Source organism: Crocodylus siamensis, chromosome 2, assembly GCF_052110815.1.
Source record: "Crocodylus siamensis isolate JL-2025a chromosome 2, ASM5211081v1, whole genome shotgun sequence".
Classification (NCBI taxonomy): Eukaryota; Metazoa; Chordata; order Crocodylia; family Crocodylidae; genus Crocodylus; species Crocodylus siamensis.
The window spans coordinates 130,100,578-130,122,308 of NC_143396.1; the positions used below are offsets into that span (position 1 = coordinate 130,100,578).

The following is a 21,731-nucleotide window of genomic DNA, read 5'->3' on the forward strand; positions in this document are numbered from 1 at the left end:
ATTCAGGAAATATATTACTGGTCTCACCAAACTCTAATGTAGTCAGTATCACGAGGAAGCCATGTGGGGATGTGATTACACAGTAATGCGGGTTACTGTGCAGTTATACCTAGTAGATATTTTTCATCTGACCCTTTTTCTTTTAATCTAAAATTGAGTTTTTCCATTGGAAACTGTTGAGAAATATATTTTCTCTCTATAAAAAACCTGAAAACTATTGAAAAAAGTGTGATTTATAATTTTTTAAATACAAAATATACCTTGCTTTTATGATATTTCTGCTCAAGAAATTTTGTATTTATGTTAATGTGTAGAAGTGTCGCAAAAGTGACTAAAGCATACTGCACAATGGGATCCAGCCTCCACTGACTATATGATGCATGGGCAAGTCACTCAACCCTCAAAATTACTAGTGGAAAAAATGGCATTTGAAGGTGTGCTGATGTTCCCTTCTCCTTCAAAAACAAGGCTTTATCAGGTTGGGAGAATGAAGCTAGTCATTCACTCTCTGTATATACTGGAGAAGAAGAGGTAGCAATATTCTTCCTAGAAGGCAATACCAATTCCTGCATGAGTCCTGGCTACTCCTAGTATAGAAGGTCCCAGCTGAATCACAACATTTTTCCAATTTATTTGCAAGCTGGAAGCTATTACCTTTAGGCTTGGAAACCAAGATGAGCTGAATTGCACAAGACTGGACATTCTGATTCCAGCAACTTGTATGACTCCTCTTAGCCTCAACCAATATTCAGGTACCAGTGGGCTAAGCACTGCACAGACACATAGTGGGAGAGGGTCTCTAGCCCAAAGAATTAATCAAGTAAAAAAGTCTAAGGCCCTGTGCATCCTCAGGTGTTTTGTGGATGGCTTAAGCCCAGAATCAGTATAGCCATGTCCATATGGCACTGCAGGAAGGCTAATTAAGCTAACATGAGCTAACTGATTCTGGGGGCATCTACTCGTGCAATGAATATGCAGTAAGGTTACTGAGCAGTAAAATATGGTGCAGTAAGAAATGGCTGTGACCAGAAGCAGATTTGCACATGTGCCCTGTTGGGCACAGATTTGTGCCCAATGGGAACAGCCCAGTTCAGGGCTACTTCTGTCCTACTCTGCCTCCTTGCAGCAGCCAGGAGTTCCAGGCTCCCCTGGGTGGTAGCCCGGGGCCTGGCAGGGGGACATGGGGTAGTTCCTGATGTGCATGGGGACAGGAATATTGTGCCGGCTGCAAGGGCACCTGTCTCCTGGCCCTATGCACATTGGAAACTTTCCTGACAGCTCCCCCTGTATTGGGGCTTAGCCTGGCAACAGAGATCCCCTGCTTCCTGGGCTGACCAGGAGCAAAATTGCTCCCAGTCAGTATCTAAATGTGTGTTACTGCACATTACCTAATGTGCCATTTATCTAATACCTATATATGTTGACACTAGCAAACAGCACATTTGACTAATTTAATGTGCAGTAAAGCATCTTGTGTAAACATACCCCTTTCACTTCGTAGTGCTATTTAGCTTATTGTAAGCCATATGCAGACATAGTGCTTCCAATTTAAGAAGCAGCCTGACCAGATTCACATATTGTGCCTAAGTACACTGCTCTCTAGTGTGTTAAATTTACTCCGTAGACATGTTGTAGAGATGAGATGAAAACCAGACTCAGTGAGAAGGGACAGTGACTTGACCAACATCACACCACAGGTTTTGGTTACCACTCTTTGTACCTTTGGTTTCCTTGGAAATGCTGGTTTTTCTTTTAGGTTTAGTTCTTGGATCTGTTTTCAGAGTCTTGGTGTACTTGGGTTACTGCACTGAAATATAAGATTACATGCCAAAAAGCACAACCTCTGTTTGCCCTACTGAAGATTATGAGCCATGCTTCAAAGCACATTGCCGAAGGATCAGGTAAATTGGTTTTTATTGAAATATACTGTAATACAAGGAGGAAAAAAATTCAATTTAACACAAGTACATCCCATTTTAGTCTCCCAAATAACTATTGATATCTGCTGTCCTGGAGCAAATCATATCCTCCTTGACAAGTCTGACAGCTGCTGTTTCTCTATCTTCTTTTTATCTTTAATAGCCATGGTCTGTTGTGGTACTTCGAAAAAGCTAGTTGCTGCTTTTTTGATAGATAGGTCTTCTCTGGTGCTTCAAGCATCAGTTTGTGCATATTTCTTGACCTGCTGAGATCAGAGCTGAAATTGATCTTGGCCAGCAGCATAGTAGCAATTGTCTAATGCCTCTACTGTGCTACAGAATTCTGACAATGAACAAAAACAAACAAACAAAACCCAAAACCCAAAACAAAACAAAACAAAAAACCCTCTCCATCAAGTGTGTTTTCAAGAAATAGTCCTTTCTAATGTCTGTATAGATATCCATAACTTGTTTCACTGCAGTCTATCTGCTTGTACATCTTGATTCTAAATGCTTTCCTGAAAGAGTGTTTTATGTATATTCTAAACACATAAAGCCACTTGTATGACTCTGGATGGATTTTCCAAAGTGCTCAGAAACCCACAATTTTAATTTGAATAGCCACAATGCTATGAATTAAAAAAAGAAACAATAATGCTTGCATTCTCCCCCTTCACTTTATTCCTCTCAGACTATTAGCTCACTTAGCAAGTTTTCCTGAGCATCTCTCATGCAGTAAATGTAACAGACCTATAGAAAAGCATGTCTGTGGGAATGTCTGTTTCAGAATAGTTGTCACACTGAAAGTCAATATTCTTTCTAGGAATCAACCACTTTACAGGAACCATGTGATACTTATAGTGAAGCAAGCATTTTTAAAAGCTTCTCTATTCCTTAAGACTTCATCAAGAAAAAAACTTGCACTTAAAAAATCTGGCTATGTCTTTAACTTGTATTAAAAACACAGGAAAACAAATGTAACCATGGTGGAAGGCCTGCAAAACATATTAGCTGGCCATGGCTAAACCTAGGTGGATGCTTTTAAAGTAACCTGAATTCTTAGTCTAAGTGCTTATACACATGCTCCATGGGCAAGGAAGGCGGGGCACTTTAATTAGAGTGGCTCCAGAGCTTCACATGTATCAAAGTCCCCACACTGAAAAATGATGGCGGAGGCACTTTAACTAAAGCCCATTGAACGAGCTTTAGTTAAAGCACCCCCACCACCATTTTTCAGCATAGGGACTTTGACACACATGGCACTGGAGTCTAAGGAGCATGGTAATTACCATTCTGGTAATTACTATGATCCAACAGACTTACTTGAGTCTTCTCTGACACATTACAGTAGGAACGTGTATAGGTACCTGCTATGTCTTCAGCAAATTGTCCAGGATATGAATTTTTGTCTTTACAAGATAACTGTAATTTTTCCATTCAGAAGGGTTGTAATAGAATTCACCCCAAACCTTATTTTCTACACAGTTGCCTCCTGCTTTGTTCTACCAGTATCTTAACTGACCCATGAAGTAGCATTAACAATTAGCTGCTGCCCCTGGATGTAAACCAGTACTGGTTGTTTGTCTTAGAGACAGCAGGCATTTCACATCCTTAAAAGTCAATTATATGCATTACTTCCATGTCACATAGCCAATACGCAGTTCTCTACTAATCATCCAGCTTGTTTAGCTTTGTTCTTAATGATGCGCATAGCTCCTTTTGAGTGTTATTTCAGCAATCCCAGGCAACAAAAACTGTAAAGAGTCATTAGAACAGTGAGCACCCCACGAAAAGAATTCCTGGACTTCCCAGTTTCCCAGCATCTTTGATCCATATGGAGCTAGTCAGTATTAGGGTTGTTACAGTGTCTCCATGTACATGCTGATTCCCTTGCAAATTAAGTTTACTGCGGGAATAGAATCCAGAGGCAGTCAGAGGCACTTTATGCTTGTGGCGTATCAAGAAATGGACTCAGGGTCTCTCCTGCTTCTAAAATAATTTCCAGTAGGAATAAATATGAATTCTTTCCTGTGCCTGCCAGAGGGCAAAACAAGCAAACAAACCCTAACTTCCTGCTTTGCTCCAACGTTGAGTTTGTGACTTGGCAAGTAGAAAATGGGTTAACTGAACATTTTCCATTAAAATAGTTATGTTTTCTTTTTCCCTACAAAAGAAACCTACATTTCTGACAAAAGGAAAATTTGGCAAATATGTTTGCTTTCCTTAGAAACAGACAGAAAGACAGACAGATAAACATATAATGATCAGTGAAGAACCCCATATTGAAAAATATAGCCAATATTATCCTTTTGGCTGAAAGCAAAGTGGTTGATCCTTTTGAGGGTGGTGAGGAAACATTAACAGTTTATCATTTTAAGAAAGAACACATTTTTATAATCACTTTAATAGGAAAATAACCCCTCTTCTTCCCTCTCCCACCCTTATCTTTTTATTTGAAATTTGGTAAAAAACTGTCAAGTTCCAACAAAAAGATTGACTTCTTCTGTCACTATGTACAAAGTCCCCAGTGCCATTATGCCATAAGGTTTGATTATTCTGATACATTGCAATCTGCATTATTCATCTGCTGACTGTAAATTCAGCATTCTAGTAGAGCCAGCCAGAGTGTTTTGGGGGTGGGATATTTCTTTTCTAACTGTATACATTGCGCTGTATATTCATCCCATATTACTACTGTATTTTTCATTTATAGCTAAAGCACATAGACATTTTTATGGTCTCACAGTTCTAGCTATCAGCAAAAAAGGACACTTGCTACTAGTAAGAAATGAGGTTTAGAAGCTATACCATGAAATTAAATGTAATTCTTTATGATTTTAATAGGCCCCCAGTGGTACCCTTCCCGGGTTGGCCTGCAACTGGAACGAAGTGAGTATTTATTTTTCTGTCAAACAACCTCCTAGTATATTTCTAATCTATTTCTGATGTTTCTGCCTAATTATATTGCATTGTATATATGCTATTGGCTAAGCCATTCAGACTTTTTTCCTAATTAATAAGTCTGGATATCTAATTAGCTTCCCCACTGATGAACAGAACTGAAGATTTTTCATGTGTACTGTATAATGTTGCTTCTGTTAATTTTCTTATAGTAAATATTAAAATGAAAAAGGAGACTGGTTTTCAGTTTTCAGTGTAAAACCCACCTCTTGACACTAAGGGTGGCATTCTGTCTCCTTCCTAAGCATGTCATCTACATGGCATTTTCAGTCATTTAAGTGCCCAAAATGACATCTGTACATAGGCTGGAATTCTATTCCTAGGCACATAGCCCTGCACACATGGATGACTATTAAAGACCATGTATTCACACAGATTGACTATGTGCAGTAGTAACCAGAGTCTGTACGTATGCCCTTGTTAATGTGTAGAAGACTTTGATGTTCTAAAATGGAGATCACCAAACCCATGGCTACTAGATTTAGACTCAGGAGCAGAAAACAGATGGAGGTAGGTCCCTCTCTTACCTTTCCCCTCTCCCCATCAGAGCTCAGTGGGTGGGGCATTAGGGGAGGAGGGGGAAGGATGAAACTAGGGGTGCTGATTTATAGCTGCCGCCCCCCCCCCCCCACACCTTTGCCCTGGGGGCATTTGAATCTGGGTGTCCTTGACTTCCTAGCTTAGTACTAAGTTGAAATCCCCTCTTGGTGAGTGGGGCCTGCAAACTCCGGCTTCCCATGTGAGTGCCTTAGTCACTAGGGGAAGATGGGAAGTAGTGAACCCCTTCAGGCCCAGTTTTGGTGTATGTATAGTTATCCACTTACCAGGGGGGTTATATGTAGAGCAACAAAATGTCAACCTTTGTATAAGGAGTATCTCTGGCACTTATACATGATCAAATTGTGACAGTTAGATGACCAGGAAAGAATATGTGATCCAAATTGTAATACTTACTGATGGTGTTAGCAGAAAAATCAAGGACTATATGGGCCATGAAGGCTGACCTACTATGATTGTAATAATTTTTGAAGGACATGATAATATTAGAAAATTTAACTACCTGTGTCCATGCTGAACTTGTTCTGTGGATAAACCTAGGAATTCATTCTCCAGAGGGTTTAAACTTAACCACTTTAATTCCCCTAAGTGCTTTGCAAAGTAGTGTGTGCTTCCTTGGATCCTCTGCTCAAGGTCGCTATCTGGTATCCTTGCATTTACTATGCTCCCTTCCCTGCATTTTTATTATCTGCCTTATGGAATCTGTAGACTTCCTGACTTTGCTGTCCCATCCTTTAATTTTAGATAGGCTTAGGATCAATGCCTCCAGATAGAAGTAGGCTGATCTGTTTATTTTGAATGATTCTTTTAATTCCTTCACAGAGCAATGGGTGTGGTTTGTCATTCTCTCTTCTATGTCCCCATTCTTAGACCCTCAATGCAATTCCTATTTTTTTTTTTTTGGTTTGTTATCCCTGACAATTCATGATTTCCTGAGTTTCAGTTGTAGAGTTGTGGGTCTACTCCTTGGTTGTGGGTCTGCTCCTAACATCTGAGATTCAAATAGTCCAAGCCCTTCAATCACTGACTTCTTTAAATCCCTTGTGGAACAGCACGTGTTATTCTGATTTCACTGGCTTATGAACTTTTTTATTTTAACTTTTAACCCTTCAGTTGCTTCCTGGTTTTGCCTTCACTGATTCTTGTTTTTCTATAGGTTTTATTCTCCTCATTTTTTTGAAAAACGAAAGATTTTTTCTTTGCCTCTGTAACAGGGTGCAGGGCTCAGGGGCTGTAGTCCAGTTGCAGGAAGCTGAAAAAAGATTTCCTGTCTGTCTAGGAGGATTGGAATGTTTGGATGGCCCAAATGAAGTTAAAAGCTCCCAGAGAAGGGAGAAAAGGAAAAACTGAAGTTGCAGAGTATATTCAGAATTACTTTCTCAGGGTCCAGGAAAGGACTACTAGGTATGAGTTAACACTTCATTATTAACCATGCTGAACAAAATGGGATAGCTGATAACCAATACTCAGGAGAAAACAAAACACCTAAACAAATACTTCACATCAGTATTTCACCAGTCTTACAGTATTAGCCTGCTTGACAGGATACAAGACGATCAAGGTGGGGGTGATCACCTACCCATAGTTGGTGAAGATCTTGTAGAGGAACATCTAGAGAAGCTGAATATCTACAAGTCAGCAGGACTGGATGAACTAAACCTGACAGTGCTGAAAGAATTTGTTGACAACATCATGAGACCAATGGCAAAGCTCCTGAGAACTCATGGTACTTGGGAGAGGTCCCAGAAGACTAGAAGAGGGCCAATGTGGTGTTTTGCTTCAAGAAAGGAAGAATGGAGATCCCAGTGAATTATAGGGCAACCAGTATGACCTCAATCCCTGGAAAAATCCTGGAAAAAATTATCAACAAATCCACTAGTGATAGGCTAATTGAAGGCGGTAATCTAAAGGACAGCCAACATGGGTACATTGCAGGCAGGTCATGCCTGACCAACCTCATTTTCTTCTACAGTCAGGTTACTCACCACCTGGACAAGGGAGATGAGGTTGATATCATATACTTGGATTTCAAGAAGGCCTTTGACTTAATCTCCCATGATGTCTTCATGGTAAATTTGAGAAATTGCAGCCTTGACAATCTTACAATCCAGTGGCTAGGGAACTGGTTCCAAGGTAGGACCCAGAGAATATTAATAATGGAATTGAGTCGACATTGTGTAAGGTGACCAGTGACATCCGTCAGGGTTCACTACTTGGACCAGTGCTTTTCAACATATTCACCAATGATTTGGATTCATGTGTTAAAAGTGTATTGGCAAGTTTGTGGATGACACAAAATTATGGGGGAGTGTGGTCATGCTAGAGGATAGGCTGGGGATACAGTATGACCTGGACAAGCTTGCAAGGTGGGTGGATCAAAACCTGATGACATTTAACACAGAGAAATGTAAAGTGCTACATCTGGGGAGAAATAAGCTGCAACGTATTTACAGACTTGGCAGTGCTACACTTTTGAGCACCACATCTGAAAGAGACCTCAGGGTTGTGGTAGACCACAAAATGAACATGAGCCACCAATGCAATGCCGTAGCTGGCAAAGAGAATAAAACACTGGCATGCATCTACTGATGCATCTCAAGTAAAACTAAGGATGTCATCCTTCTGCTCTACTTGGCTTTAGTGAGACCATAGCTGGAGTACTGCACCCAGTTCTTGGTGCTGCACTTCAAGAAGGTTGTGGAGAAGCTTGAGAGAGTCCAAAGAAGGGCCACAGATATGATTAGAGGTCTGGAGATAAAGCCATATGAGGAGAGGTTGAAAGACATGGGACTGTTCAGCCTGAATAAGAGACTTAGAGGAGATTTGGTGGCAGCCTATAAATACATTAGGGACATACATCAAGGCCTGGGGCCTTGGAACCCTGTACATCTGTTCACCAAGGCACCCCAGAGGAAGACATGGAACAATGGACAAAAACTGTTAGAAAATCACTTCAAATGGACATAAGGAAAAAAATAATTTATGATTCAAGTGTCCAGGTTCTGGAACAGACTCCCTACAGAGGTAATACAATCACCTACCCTGGAGACCTTTAAAAAATGACTGAATGTGCACCTTGCTGGGGTCACCTGACCTCAGCAGTCTTTCCTGCCTAAGTGCAGGGGGGTGGACCTGATGATCTCATGAGGTCCCTTCCAGGCCCTAACATCTATGAATCTATGTATCTGTTTTTTTGTAATTATGGTGTTTCCTGTGAGGGCAAGTGTAACCCAAGAAAAATAAAATAGTGTTGTAAACAGTGACAGTCCACTATGTGTGGTGGAGAACATGGGTATTCTAAAGCCAATTCCAGTAATGGAAACAGGACTCCTGATAAAATGGCTGGAGGGGCTGCTGCAGCAACAACAACAGCTGTTTGAGCAGATCCAACTCTAGCAATAGCAAGTCTAGAAGAATCAGAACCAACAAATCTAGCAGTTCCAGAGAGACCAGCACCTGCAACAGCAGAACTTCCTGAGACATCAGTTGGAGTAGAGGCAGACTCCCACCTAAGTTGGTGAGTCACATGGATCCCAAAGGATATAGGGTGGAGTCCTCCCCAAGATGGGACTTGAACATGACCCAGAAGCTTTCCTCATGACTTTTGAGTGGGTGGTGGAGACCTTTCAGTGGCCACAGGAAACATGGGCTATGAGGGTTGCCTCTTTGTTGACTGGGGAGGCACAGGTGACTTACAAATCTCTAGGAGCAGAGTTAGCCCAGGACTACACTATCCTTTAATTAGCCATACTGGACTAGTTGGGTCTCATGGAGGAAGCCTACTGGCACAAGTGTTGATCAGAGCCTTGGGACACAAAGTTCCAAAGCCCTGGCCCCAAACCTGAAGGGCTTGTGTACTAGCTTGTTAAACCCAGACTTCTGGTTGACTGTGGAGATTATGGAACCAGTGACCCTCAAACACTTCTGCTGCATCCTACTAGCAAAGGCCCAGAGATGGGTGTATCAGCATTGTGTGGTTAGCCTGGAGGAGGTTACGTGAAAAGTAGAAGACTTCATGGGAGTAGAGTTAGAGTGTCAAGAGCCCTGGAGGAACCAGTAGCTTCCAGGCCTGAGTAAGCTGGGACTACAGGGAAAGCATCCCAGGTCTCTAGGAAGTCCCCCAGTAAAGGTATTAACTTCATTGTCTCTAAGACTGCAGCCAGGACAAGGGCCCTTGAGTTATCCTTCTGGAGAAGAAAGTCACCTAAAGCATCCCTGCAGCCCAGGAGGAGGAAGAGAGATGTAAATAATATACCTACAATACAGGGAGAAGGAACATTGATTTTGGGACTGCCCACAAATGGACTATGGGTACACTCAAACCTCTGTGTCAGAGGCAACGCAGAAGGACCCACACCTGAGGGGATATGTGGTCCTGGTAAAAAATGTGGAGGCCCATGTCATTTGGCTCACAGACTCTAGCTTGGGCCAGACATTTGTACACGAGTGATTTGTGAATCCAGCAGACATCCTCTGGTAGAGGAATGCATGTATTTCACATGCATTCATGGGGATACCTCACCCTAGACCATAATCTGCCTAAGCCAGACTATCGGGGGACAGGAAAACCATGTAAGGTCTTCGGTGGTCAGCCCTTGTGGTGGTGGGACAAGACTGGGGCTTGATAGCCAAGTGGATCTGAGTGGCAAAAGAAAAGTATACAAGTGAGACAGACCACAACCCCACCAAATCAGAGATAGGGGAAAACAGATATCTTTCTGTTTTCAAACAATGAGCTCCTTGGGCCTCAAGCCAGGTCATGCATAAAATGTTGGTGCATTGGACAGAAGACCCTCTCCAGACAACAGGAATGCCTAGGGAAAGGGATCAGAGCTTAGTGCAGTATGGGCCCCACTCCAAAGGAGGCAGAGGGTCAGGGAACCTTTGGAGCCCTTTGGGAGAGAGGGCTGAATCAGGTGGGGTAAGACCAAGATTTCAACGAGGACAAAGGCAGGATCCAATATATGCCCCTCTATATGGCCAGTTGGGACAGGCCAAGGGGCCACAGTGAATGCAAGATTAGCAGGCCAGGGCTCCTGTCTTGATTTCAGAGGGACCTCCTGATGAGGGTGGCCAAAGACAAGGTCAAAGACAAGGCCTGGCACTCTCAGCTGTTTGTACAGATTTTGAAACTGGCACATGATGTATCTTGGGAGAATCATTTGGGGTTGGAAAAGATTTCATCCTGGCAAGGTTTTTTTGGCCTGGGGTATATCAAGAAATCAAAGACTATTGTGTGTTTTGTCTCAATTGCCAGGTGGTTGCACCTTGGCTCACTCATAATGTCTTGCCGATACCTGTTCCACTAGTTGGCATACCCTTTGAGTGTGTTCAAATGAAGTTGATGGGACCCCTGGGCCCCAGATCAAGAAGATTCTGGTTCATCTTGTTCCTCATCAACTATGCTACCCACTACCCCAAGGCTGTGGCAATCCACTTGACTTCAGCCCGAATGGTGGCCTCTGAATATTCTGGCATAGAATATCAAATAGATTTTTCTGTTCAAAAGCATGAACAACTGATGGACAAAATTGAGAACATCTTGATATGCTTCTACCCCTAAACTAGAGAAGAAGAAAGATCCAAAGCAGACATCCTTGTTCTCCATGAGGGACTCCTACTGAGGTGAAAGGAATATTTATGCATATCTGGTGACTAGAATATGGTTCTTGTCTATGACTTGCCTAGAACCTGTTCTAGACAAATTAGTACTTTGGAATCTTTCAGAATGGCTTCCTTCAAATAAAAAAATATTATGCTATTGAAATCAACGAGATTATTAAAAGAGTAGGATGATATTCATTATAAATAGGTGCAGATTTTTTTCATATCTGGTTTGCAAGCTCTTTAGAGACTCAGAAAGATAAAAGGAAAAGTATTGGCATTCAGTTTTATAAATGCTGTTTGACCCATGTTAATATGTTACATAATAGTATTAACAATAATCAGTTGATCTGTATGGCATAAAAAAAGTTTAGACCTTCTTCTAAAAAGCTTGTCAGACTTTCCTGAGATTCAAATAATTATATCAGTTTTTTAGCAATAGTATACCAGGAGCACTTGGCAACCTCATTGTGCCAGACACTGTACAAACACAAAGTGAGAGACAGTCTGTGCCCTGAAAAGTATAAAATCTAAGGAGCCAAAGTCTAGAAAGTGAAATTGGAATCTGAAATGTCTTGCCTAATGTGATACATATTGGAGGAAGTGGGAATAGAATTGCTTATGTTACCTACTCCCCTGTTCATTGCTTTATTCAACACCTCCTCAAAAAACAAAACAAGGCCCATTTTATTTTCTCTTTTTTCCTGTAGGTATTGGATTTATTAGGACTTGAAGTAGGTTTTTCTGTTATACTGTGAGAAAGACTGTTCTGAACTCAGACATAAGAAATCTGTCTACTTCAGATAAGGTTCCCACAGAAATCTGGAGTTATGAGTGCTTGCTTAAAGAGAAGCAGAATTTCTTATCACTGGAGTTTCACCCAAAAGCAAATAGCCGGGGGGGAGGACCCAAAACAACAACATTCAAGCAAAATGGTGGAGGGAGTTTGTATTCTGAGTTATTGTTAGACTGGGTTAGATCCAGAGCCACCTCTGGCACCAAGACAAGTATCACCAGTGTTAACTTCTATGGGTGCCTGAGCCATTGTGTCAGGGAGCCATGGGACTCATCCTGCTGCTGCCAAAATGTGTCCCCAAACAGGGCTCTGTACCTCAACATTCAGCAGCAGGTCCATCCCCGCTCACTCTTCCTCTGAATTCCCAATTCCTCTAGGAGCCCAAGAGCCAGATGACATGGTTCCATGGGCTAGATTCAGCCCACAGGCTGCAGTGGCATAACTAGGGTAGGGCAAGTGAGGCACTACCTCTGAGCACTGACTAGAGGGTGGGACCACAATGGCCCCCTTGGAGTCTGTGCCATGGCCTGGGCAGCCTTGCACATAGAAGCTGGGCAGGGAAGTGCCGCACTAGCGTATCTGGGGGGCCAGGAGAAGTAGAGCAAGTATAATAGTGTTTCCACAGGCCCTCAAGAACCTTTCCCAGAGCTGGCATAGCCTTGCACCTGATATGTAGCTAGGGAAGAAATGAGTAAATGGGACACCAGATTCAATTCCCAGGAAGCCCAGCCATGGGGCTGTTGCTGCCTGAGCAGAACTGATGCTGCTACAGCAGTATTACCAGCAGTGGCAGCAATAGCTGGGAAGGCAAGGTCCCTCTTAACCTTCATTCATGTTCCCATCCGCTGCCACCGGTCTACCATAATAGGCATTCTCCAGCCTTGAGCACCCTTTCTTCACCTCTGATGGGCTGTATCCTTGATACCCCTACTGTAGACCAAAAGTGTAAAGGAAGAGCCTGGTGGTTTGCACTCCTTACTGGTAATTGAAAGGTGGAGTTTTGGACCCCCCTCTCAGAACCCTAGCCTCCTGCTCGCAAAGCAAATGCACTTACCGGTAAGTTGTTGGGTTAAGAGATGCACAGGTTGATTCTATTTTGCCAATGTATGGATGTGCCATGAACTAGTTACGGAGCTGCATTTTTGTCATTTAAGCACAGAAAGTGAAATGGGAATGAGCCTTTTCGAAACCAGGATGCACGTTGTATTTTTACATTTTAAAGCACAGTTCACAGGGTGGAAGTCAAATCACAATTGCTGTTCAGCTCCTGGTCTTGTATTTTGTGCTGAGTCATTAAAAGGATATGTATTATTCATGCCATTTACTCTTGCCTCCTTGTCATTATAGATGGACCCTATCTGAAGGATTCTGTTAGCATTCAAAGCCTGGCAGTTTCTTCCATCATTACCCTGTATTTTACAGACCTGGGGCAGCAGGTCAGTTGGACCACAGTAAGTATGTCCTTGTAACAATCAACACAATAAATCTTAATGTACAATGCATTTTACTTCAAATTCCTGCCACTTCCTCAGCTTGTCCTTCCCTGTGTCAAATAGTGTAATTACTTTATCACCACTCAAACCAGAATTCAATTGATAGTCAGCCAAGATATCAGTGCAGTACTTCAGACATCCAATTAAAGATTAGAAGATGGGCATAACAGTATTGCTTGGAAGAAATCAATTAAAAAACCAATTTTAGCTTATTGCTGGTTTATATAATAGTTTGGGACCTTAGTCAAATATATTCATTTACTGCACTGGCTCTTTGGCTTCTGAAATGAAAGGTATTAAGTAAAAACAATGGATTTCTGGTAATTCTCTTATTAAAACAGGAAGATAATCAGATTGTCATGTCTTGATGCTTTAACCCATTTTTTTTTCATTAGAAGGAAGTTAGGAAGAAGCAATCAGGTTATATAAGTTGTTGGAAAAGCTAGGTATGGAAATTAAAAATTCCTAGAGCATTTTAATTTCTTTCTTGCTGGACTCCATAAATGTTTTCTCAATGAGCAAAACATATTGAAACTCACTTTGTTAAACTGTAATATATTTATATGCCATTAGAAATCATTGTCACTGTAAACCACATAGGCCATGTCCAGACATGCAGGGGCGTGTGGTTTGTGGCACCGCAAACCTCTTTGTGGTGCCAGAAACTGCATGCGGCAAACATTAAAACATGGCCTGCATTGTAAATTTGCATATACTGTACTCTCCAAAATAACCAGACATGACTTTAGGGAGCTCTAGAAGCCACAATAAAATTTTGCAGATAGAGAAGGGTATTCTTGCATTCTACAGTCAGAAATACAAGTTCTTTAGAATTTCTTGCTATCTGAAAGTGATAGAATTACCCACATACCAAAAGTACCCTTCTCACAAAAATCAACCCTCCCCCCACAAACTGTAATGTGTATTAGTAAAAGTGAGGAAGCTGATTTTTCTTCACTGGAATAGAACCACGGAGATGCTATGTTGTAATAGCTGCCAAAATGGTTGCCACATCTCTGGGTCAGCAAGCCAAGGGCATTGGAGTTCAGTGCTAACCCTTTCCAGTGCTAACCTATCATTGTACTGCTATAGCTTTTGGCTGAGCAGCCAAAAGATGCTCCTAATTTGGCAGTGGCTGTAAAAGGGTTAACACTGTATAGTGGCTGGGGTTTTTTTGGCCTGAAGAGTCATTGAGCTGGCCGAGGGTGAGCTATCTGCTGCATGCAGTGCACTGCCTGCCATGACTGTGGAATTCTTTTCCCTACATTCTGATTTCCAAAAAACAAGGTGTGTGTCTTTTGCACATAGTATGTAAAAAAAAAAAATGGTATTGATTACATTTTACCTTTAAATTACTTACACAAAGCTCATATTGGCAACTGAGTTATTATTATTAAGAATATAAATTATCCATCACTTAAAAAACAGATTCATTAACAGGCTGTGGCCTTGAATCTGTGGTCTCAGGCTAATCTGTATAGCCATTCATCCTGGCCTGCTACCCTACCGCACACAGCGGGCAGCCTACATCTGCTCCTGCTCTTTTCCACTCAGCCTTCATACAGATGTGGTGGGGGGAGGAGGGGCAGGGAGGGGAGGGGCATGTGTTCCACCTTCACCTTTTGAAAAGGTGAGCACCCTACAGTTGAGTGGCTAGTTGACCCTCAACTTCCCCTATATGAACTCTTGACCTGGAACAGGAAGCACTTTGGTAACAGGGCTTAACAAGATCTCAGATAGCTTTTCTGTTCCCTTTGGCTTGTGCTCTTTTCTATTTCCTGTCTTCTTTACCCAGCTTGTCCCTGCTCTTTGCTCATTCCTTCTGACCCTGCTCACCACCTCAGTCCTCAAGTGGCCCCAGACCTGGTCACCTATGACCTGGTGTGACATTCATAGATTCAGTAACCATATAGCCAGAAGGAACTACAGTGACATCCTAATGTGACCTCAGTTATAACACAGACTGTAAGATGTCACTGAATTCTTATTTGAAATATAGCACTGCTCTAGGAAAAAAATAAAACGCCCAATCTTGATTTTAAAATTATCGGTGATAAATAATCCACTGCAGCTCTCATCAAGTTGTCTCAGTAATTAATTACCCTCAATATAAAAAATGTACACCTTGTTTCTAGTAAAAGTTGGTCACTTCACCTTCCATCCATTGGCTGTTTGCCAGACTAAAGAGGCCTTTTTTATCAATGTTTTGTTTCCCACGTATGTACTTACAGGCTGGGAATTAATAACCACTTAACCTTCTCACTAGTAAGCAGATTTTGTCATTTCCCTTCATATCCAGTAGTATGCTACATCCTAGTAGGCAGAGGACGTGGTCCAGAAAAACAGGGAAGACTGAAAAGATTTAGAAGTCTCAATTGAGACATAGGTAGAATTTTGGTACCTAAATACAATATAACAATCCTGAAATCCCCACTGAGCTCCTACCTAACACCAGAGACAACATTTTTTACCTTAAGTTTCCACAGATGCCAACAGTACTTCCCCTGTGCATGTTCAGTAGTACCTTGGTCCTGATGGAGCTGAGCAGCTCAAGACCCATCTCACTTCTAAGCCCAGTTGGGAAAAATGAAACCAGGTAATCCTTTGTTAAAGGTTAGCAGACAGCTCAGTCACATTGCCATGGAGATAAGCCCTGCCTACCCACTTCTGCTTTAAGCACATCAAACTGGGAAGTTGTTGAGGGTGCGCTTAGGGCTGCATTGCTAGGACATGGTTTTCTGTTGTTCTGAAGAATAGGGGATTAAAGCATGTTTGAGAAGCCTTTGCTTCCTCCTTTCCTGGGTTTATATGTGTGAAGCAAGTGTAAGTGGGTGAGGTTTATTTCCTCAGAGGCAAGACTGAGCTCTCTGCTGCTATGGTGTAGAAATGCCCTTAATCCCCTGTGATGCACCAACTGGGCTGACTGCCTAACAAAACATAGTGGTTGCTACTGCTTTCATTTTTCATGGTGTTTACAGTTCTTGTTTGGGATTTGGATAAACCTGAGTTCAATTTATTTCCTCCCCTAAAGACCTGGTCCTGTGCCCCATAATGGATGTTAACCATCTCCCAACCCATCTTTTAAAGCTCTGGCAGTGTATAGAAAAGTATTCAAAATCCATTAGATCAAAATGAGAGAGTAGTAAATCAGTCTACTGTGTAGTTAGCTAATACCTGTAAATACAGGTACTAAATTAACTACACAATAGTTACTGTGAAGTAGGGCTGTGTGACATTTCAGAGGCTGTTTCAATTCAACACTGTTTCAACTCATTTCAAGCTCAAAACAGCAAAATCAAATTGAAACAAAGGGCTTCGAAACAGCCCAAAACAAAATGAGGCTAGTTGAAACCTTTCAAAAGTTTCAAACATTTTGAGTTTCAAAGCAGCCAGCAGTGAGGTGGTGGGAGACAGGGGAGAACTACAGCTGTGCACAGCCCTGGCTCTCTGTGTCTCCTGCCACCAGGCTGCAGAAAGCCAATCATAGCACAGGGGAAAGGAACTGAGCCCAATCCCAAGCAGTGCAATCAGGCTGGGAAAAGGAACTGAGCCCAGTCACTCAGTTCTCCTCCCCAGCCCTGCTGGGCTGAGTTCCCATCCCCTGTGGTAGATTGGGCTGGGCTGACTGAGTTCCCATCCCCCGCATTAGATTGGGCTGGGATTAGAAAGTCAGCCCAGCTGGGCTGAGTTCTCATCCTCTGTGCTAGTGCTAGATTGGACTGGGCTGAGTTCCCAACCTCAGCCCCACCTTCAAGCTGGGGAAATGAATTCAGCCCAGGTGGGCTGAGTTTGTTTCCTCAGCGTGACCATCATTTCCTCAGCCTGATGGTCGGGCTGGAGTTGGGAACTCAGACCAGCTGGGCTGAGTTCCTTTCCCCAGCATGATGGTCTTGCTGAAGAAATGAACTCAGCCCAGCTGAGCTGAATTCATTTCCCCAGCCTGATAGTGGCACTGGGGTTGGGAACTCGGCCCAGGAGGGCTGAGTTCCTTTCCCCAGGCCAATGGTCAGGTGAAACATTGAAACAGCATCAAAACAGCCTCACTATTTCGATGAAGTGAAACAGAACAGCTGTTTCAACTCAGGATGAAATTTGAAACAGAGCACTGTTTCATCCAAACCTCAAAACTGAAGTTGAACTGGAACAGTACCATTTTGCACAGACCTACTGTGCAGTAGGGTTCATGTAGCCACACCAGCAGAGAGAAACAGGACACAGGGGAGTTCTTTATCCCTGGTCCTGTGCCAGGATGGGGTTGTTCTGTGCCCTGCCTGTCCCAGCACTGCATAGCTCCTGGTTCTCCACAGGAACTGCACAGTGCTGGGAATGGGGAGCTTTCTGCTTCCTGGCTCAGGTGGGGGAATTCTGGCAGCTGTCCCACTTGTGAAACAGCTTCCAGCAAGCCCCCAGCTAGGCAGGGAATCCTTGCCAAGCAGGGGGCTAGCTAGCAGCTGCCACATGAGCAAGACAGTTCCAAGCCAGCCCCCAGCACCAACAAATAGAATTTGATCGGAATTACATAAAAACAATCTGCAGGGCTGTAAAATGGAAGCTACATTGTTTCTGCCCTGGTAGGTTTTGGGGTTTTGGGGGGGGGCGGGTTTGTGTTGGCTCCAAAAGATGGGAAGGCACTCTGTCCTCTCATCACAAACCTCTGCACCCCTGAAATGAAGATGCTGCAGTTTTGGATGTTCTTTCCATTGACATCCCAGCTTTCACTACTGAAGGAGTAATGAAGCAGATTATGGTCCACTCCTCAAGACTACATTCAGGTAGCAATCACTATGGATTACTAACCATTATTGCCAATGTCTTACAAAGTGAATACATTATTTTACCACTCCTGAGCATAATGTCTTGCACCACTGGATTCTCATCTGGAGGTATGTGTTGTTGCCCTGCTCAAAGTCACAGGGAAGCAGGCAGCCCTTAGAAAGAGGGCTTCTAAGTAGCCTTCCCTTGTTGGCTCTGGATTTAGGACCCAGAGGCCTTGTTCCCCGGGTGGGAGGGAGGGGGACCTACCAGACCCACCCTCAGACTGACCTTTCCATTCGATAATAGGCAAATTTACTGATACACAGTGATAACAGAAAATAAACAATATGAACAATCAAGGCATTCTATATATCTACCAAATCCTAGGGTTATCATCAGACTCAAAGTACATCTGGCCAGGATGCAGTATCCCCTCTAAGGCTCTTTCTTAGGTGTCAGTAGTCTGAAGGTGGGATGCCAAGGCTGAAACCCGCCTCCAGTGTCGTGTTTGAGATGGGCTGGTGGTGAGCCCTGTATCCATGGTGGTCTTGGGGACCCTTACCAGGGATAGGGATGGGGACCCTCCCAGAAAGAAGGAGGAGGGACCCTTTGTTACTCTCAAGTCTCTGATTTTGTATTCTCTTTTCCTCATAATGACTTCTGGTGATGACTCTTCATCCATGGCTATTACTGGTTGACCTTTCTCTGTGATTGTCATAGTCCACATAGCTTATCACATGCACACTGTCGCAGGGCACTTTTGTGCCCTGCTCCTAGTAAGACTCCAACTTGGGAGGGGGAGATGTGTTGCAGGCACTGAAGTGCCTGCTCCTAAAGGACAGGTGTGGGTTGCTGGGGCAACCACAGAGGTCAGCTGATTAGGAAGGGGGCAGGGCCTGGCCTATATAAACAGCCTAGGCTAAAGCCAAGCAGGCAGTTTCCCTCTGGCAGTTGTGGAAGATGGAGCTCTTTGGGAGCAGGCTGAGTTGAGGAGCCTGAGGACCTTATAAAAGAGGATACCAGGCAGAGGAGCCCCTGGTAGGGATATAGGGAAGATAAAGAGCATGATGGTTTAGGGTTTATGTTTGGCCAGGAGGCCTGAGTTTGAGTTGGGGCCAAACAGCCAGTGGGTTTTGTTTGTTATTACACCAGAGAACCGGGTGAGGCTATAGGGATTGGAGGAGGCCTCATGGGAGCTCCCCAGTAGCATAGGGGTTCCTGGCGCCACAGAGGGTGCCGTGTTTTGGGATTTGCATAGACCCCGGCCCCAGTGGGGCAGTGTCATGCGGGGTGAGGAGCCCAGTGCGGTTGAGTGACCCAAGAAGGCGGGTCTGGGGGCCAGGCATGGCTACGGCCACCTGAGCCCCGATCACGAGAGTATTGTGGAAAGCCCCAGGGAGGGCGATTTGGCATTGGTATCGGGATAAGCCCCAGGGAGGGCATACTGGAATAAGGAGCCCCGGAGAGGGGCGAGCGTACGGGCAGAGGCCTCGGAGAGGGCCGCTAAGAAAAGACCATAGACACAACAACATCCAGGACAACTGAGAGGCTTGGGGCGTGGTATTAGGGGTGGTAGGAGCCACGCACAGCCCACAGGGCTGGGTACACTAGATTGACCTACATGGGACAAAGGGCTGGGATAACTAAGAGCACTGTGCTCAAGAGGGTAAAAGGCAGCCTCCCTTTTATAATATTTACCAGCAAGACGTGGCGGGCGAGATAATGAGGGTGCATGGATACCCACTTGACACGGTGGGGGCGCCAGGAGAAATCACGGACGCTTCTGGGTCCCCGCCCTGTGACACATACATACTAATTTGGTCTTTCCAGGCCTTCTCCTAATTTAGTCTGTTACCCCAAAACCATGACTCAGGCCCCCCTGATCTCTGGCCTTGTTATCTGGTGCCACTTATCTTGTGTTATTTTCATAGACATTAGGGCTGGAAGGGACCTTGGAAGATCATCAAGTCCAGGCCCCTGTCCAAGGGGTAGGAAGTCATCAGGGATCATAGGATCCCAGCAAGATAAACATCCAAATTTCCCTTGACAGCATTCAAAGTAGGTGCTTGAATCACTTCCAGTGACAGTCTATGCCAGACCTTGGGGGCTCAGACAGTCAAGAAGTTCTTCCTTATGTCCAGCCTAAAATGGTCTTGCAGGAATTTGTGACCATTTGAGCTTGTCATCCCTTGGGGTGCTCTGGTGAACAGATGTTCCCCCAGATCCTAGTGAGCACCCCTTATAAATTTATAGACAGCCACCAGATCACCCCTGAGCCTGTGCTTTTCCAGGCTGAAGAGTCCCATGGATCTCAGCCTCTTATCATAAGGTCTGTTTTCCTGACCTCTGATCATGCACGTAGCTCTCCTCTGGACTCTCTCAAGCTTCTCCACATCCTTTTTGAATTGTGGAGCTCAAAACTGGATGCAGTACTCCAGCTGTGGCCTCACCAAGGCCGAGTAAAATGGGAGAATGATGTCCTGGGATTTGCTTGAGAAGCATCTATGGATGCAAACCAGCGTTTCACTTGCTTTACTAGCTGCAGCATCGTATTGAAGGCTCATGTTTATCTAGTGATCAATCATGACCCGCAAGTCCCTATTGTCCATAGTACTAGCCAGGATAGCACTGCCGAGACTATAAACATGCTGCAGGTTTTTCTTCCCAAGGTGGAGAACCTTGCATTTTTCAGTGTTAAGCACCATCAGGTTCTCATCTGCCCATTTCCTGAGCCTGTCAAGGTCAGCCTGAGTCATCCTCCTGTCCTCAGTTGTGGACGCTTTACCCCAAAGTTTAGTGTCATTGGCAAACTTGGCCAGTCTGCTTCTGATATGTCCACATCATTAATAAAGAGGTTGAATAGTGTTGGCCCAAGGACAGAGCCTTGAGCGACCCCACTGGTTACAGCGCACCATGACAATTGACTTCCGCCAACTACCACCCTCTGGGTCCGACCACAGAGCTAGTTCCCCAGCCAACACCTCATGGTGAAGCTGAGGCCGGAATTAGCTTGTTTTGCTAAGAGGTGATCTTGGGATACCAGATTGAAGGCTTTTATAAAGTCAAGATATATGACATCAATCTCTTCTCCCTTGTCCAGGTGATAGGTCACCTGGTTGTAAAAGGAAATCAGATTGGTCAAGCAAGACCTACCTGCAACAAACCTGTGCCGGCTCTCTCTCAGGATGCTGCCATTGGCCAGTCTGTTAATAATGGTCTCTTTGATAATCTTTTCTAAGACCTTCCCTGGGATAGAGGTCAAGCCTGTAGTTTGCCAGATTCACTTTGCTCCCTTTCTTGAATATAGACACCACATTGGCCAATCCTTGGGCACTTCACCAGAGTGCCAGGAGTTCTCAAACATCCATGCCAGGGGTACATATCTCCCTCTTTCCCAGACTATATGTCCATTCATTGGCCTTGTTGTGTTAGACAGCCTGTCTGCTTCCAAGACTATGGAAACTCTATATGTGAGAGACAGAGGCTTCTTAGAAATCAGTTAACCCCTACTGTTCATCCTGAACATGCTAATGCACATACATATACCTATAAGCCAATTCCCAAAAAGCAAGCCTCTAAATACCATTTCTAAGCCACCACCCTTGCCAGTCTGGTTCCATTGTTTGGCCCATATTTTCAGCTGGT

General features: G+C 43.8%; 1 protein-coding gene across 2 annotated transcripts in view; it reads left to right on the forward strand.

Moving 5' to 3' along the window:
• TECRL (trans-2,3-enoyl-CoA reductase like) overlaps positions 1–21,731 on the forward strand; it is a 181,512-nt gene that overhangs the window by 121,417 nt on the left and 38,364 nt on the right. Inside the window, exons 3-4 of one of the 2 annotated variants that reach the window (XM_090034751.1) lie at positions 4,764–4,808; positions 13,186–13,274. In XM_090034751.1, coding sequence (XP_089890877.1) covers positions 4,764–4,808; positions 13,186–13,274 — 134 coding nt within the window. Of the gene's footprint in view, positions 1–4,763; positions 4,809–13,185; positions 13,290–21,731 lie in introns of both variants that reach the window. The other variant, XM_090034750.1, reaches the window with a different exon arrangement.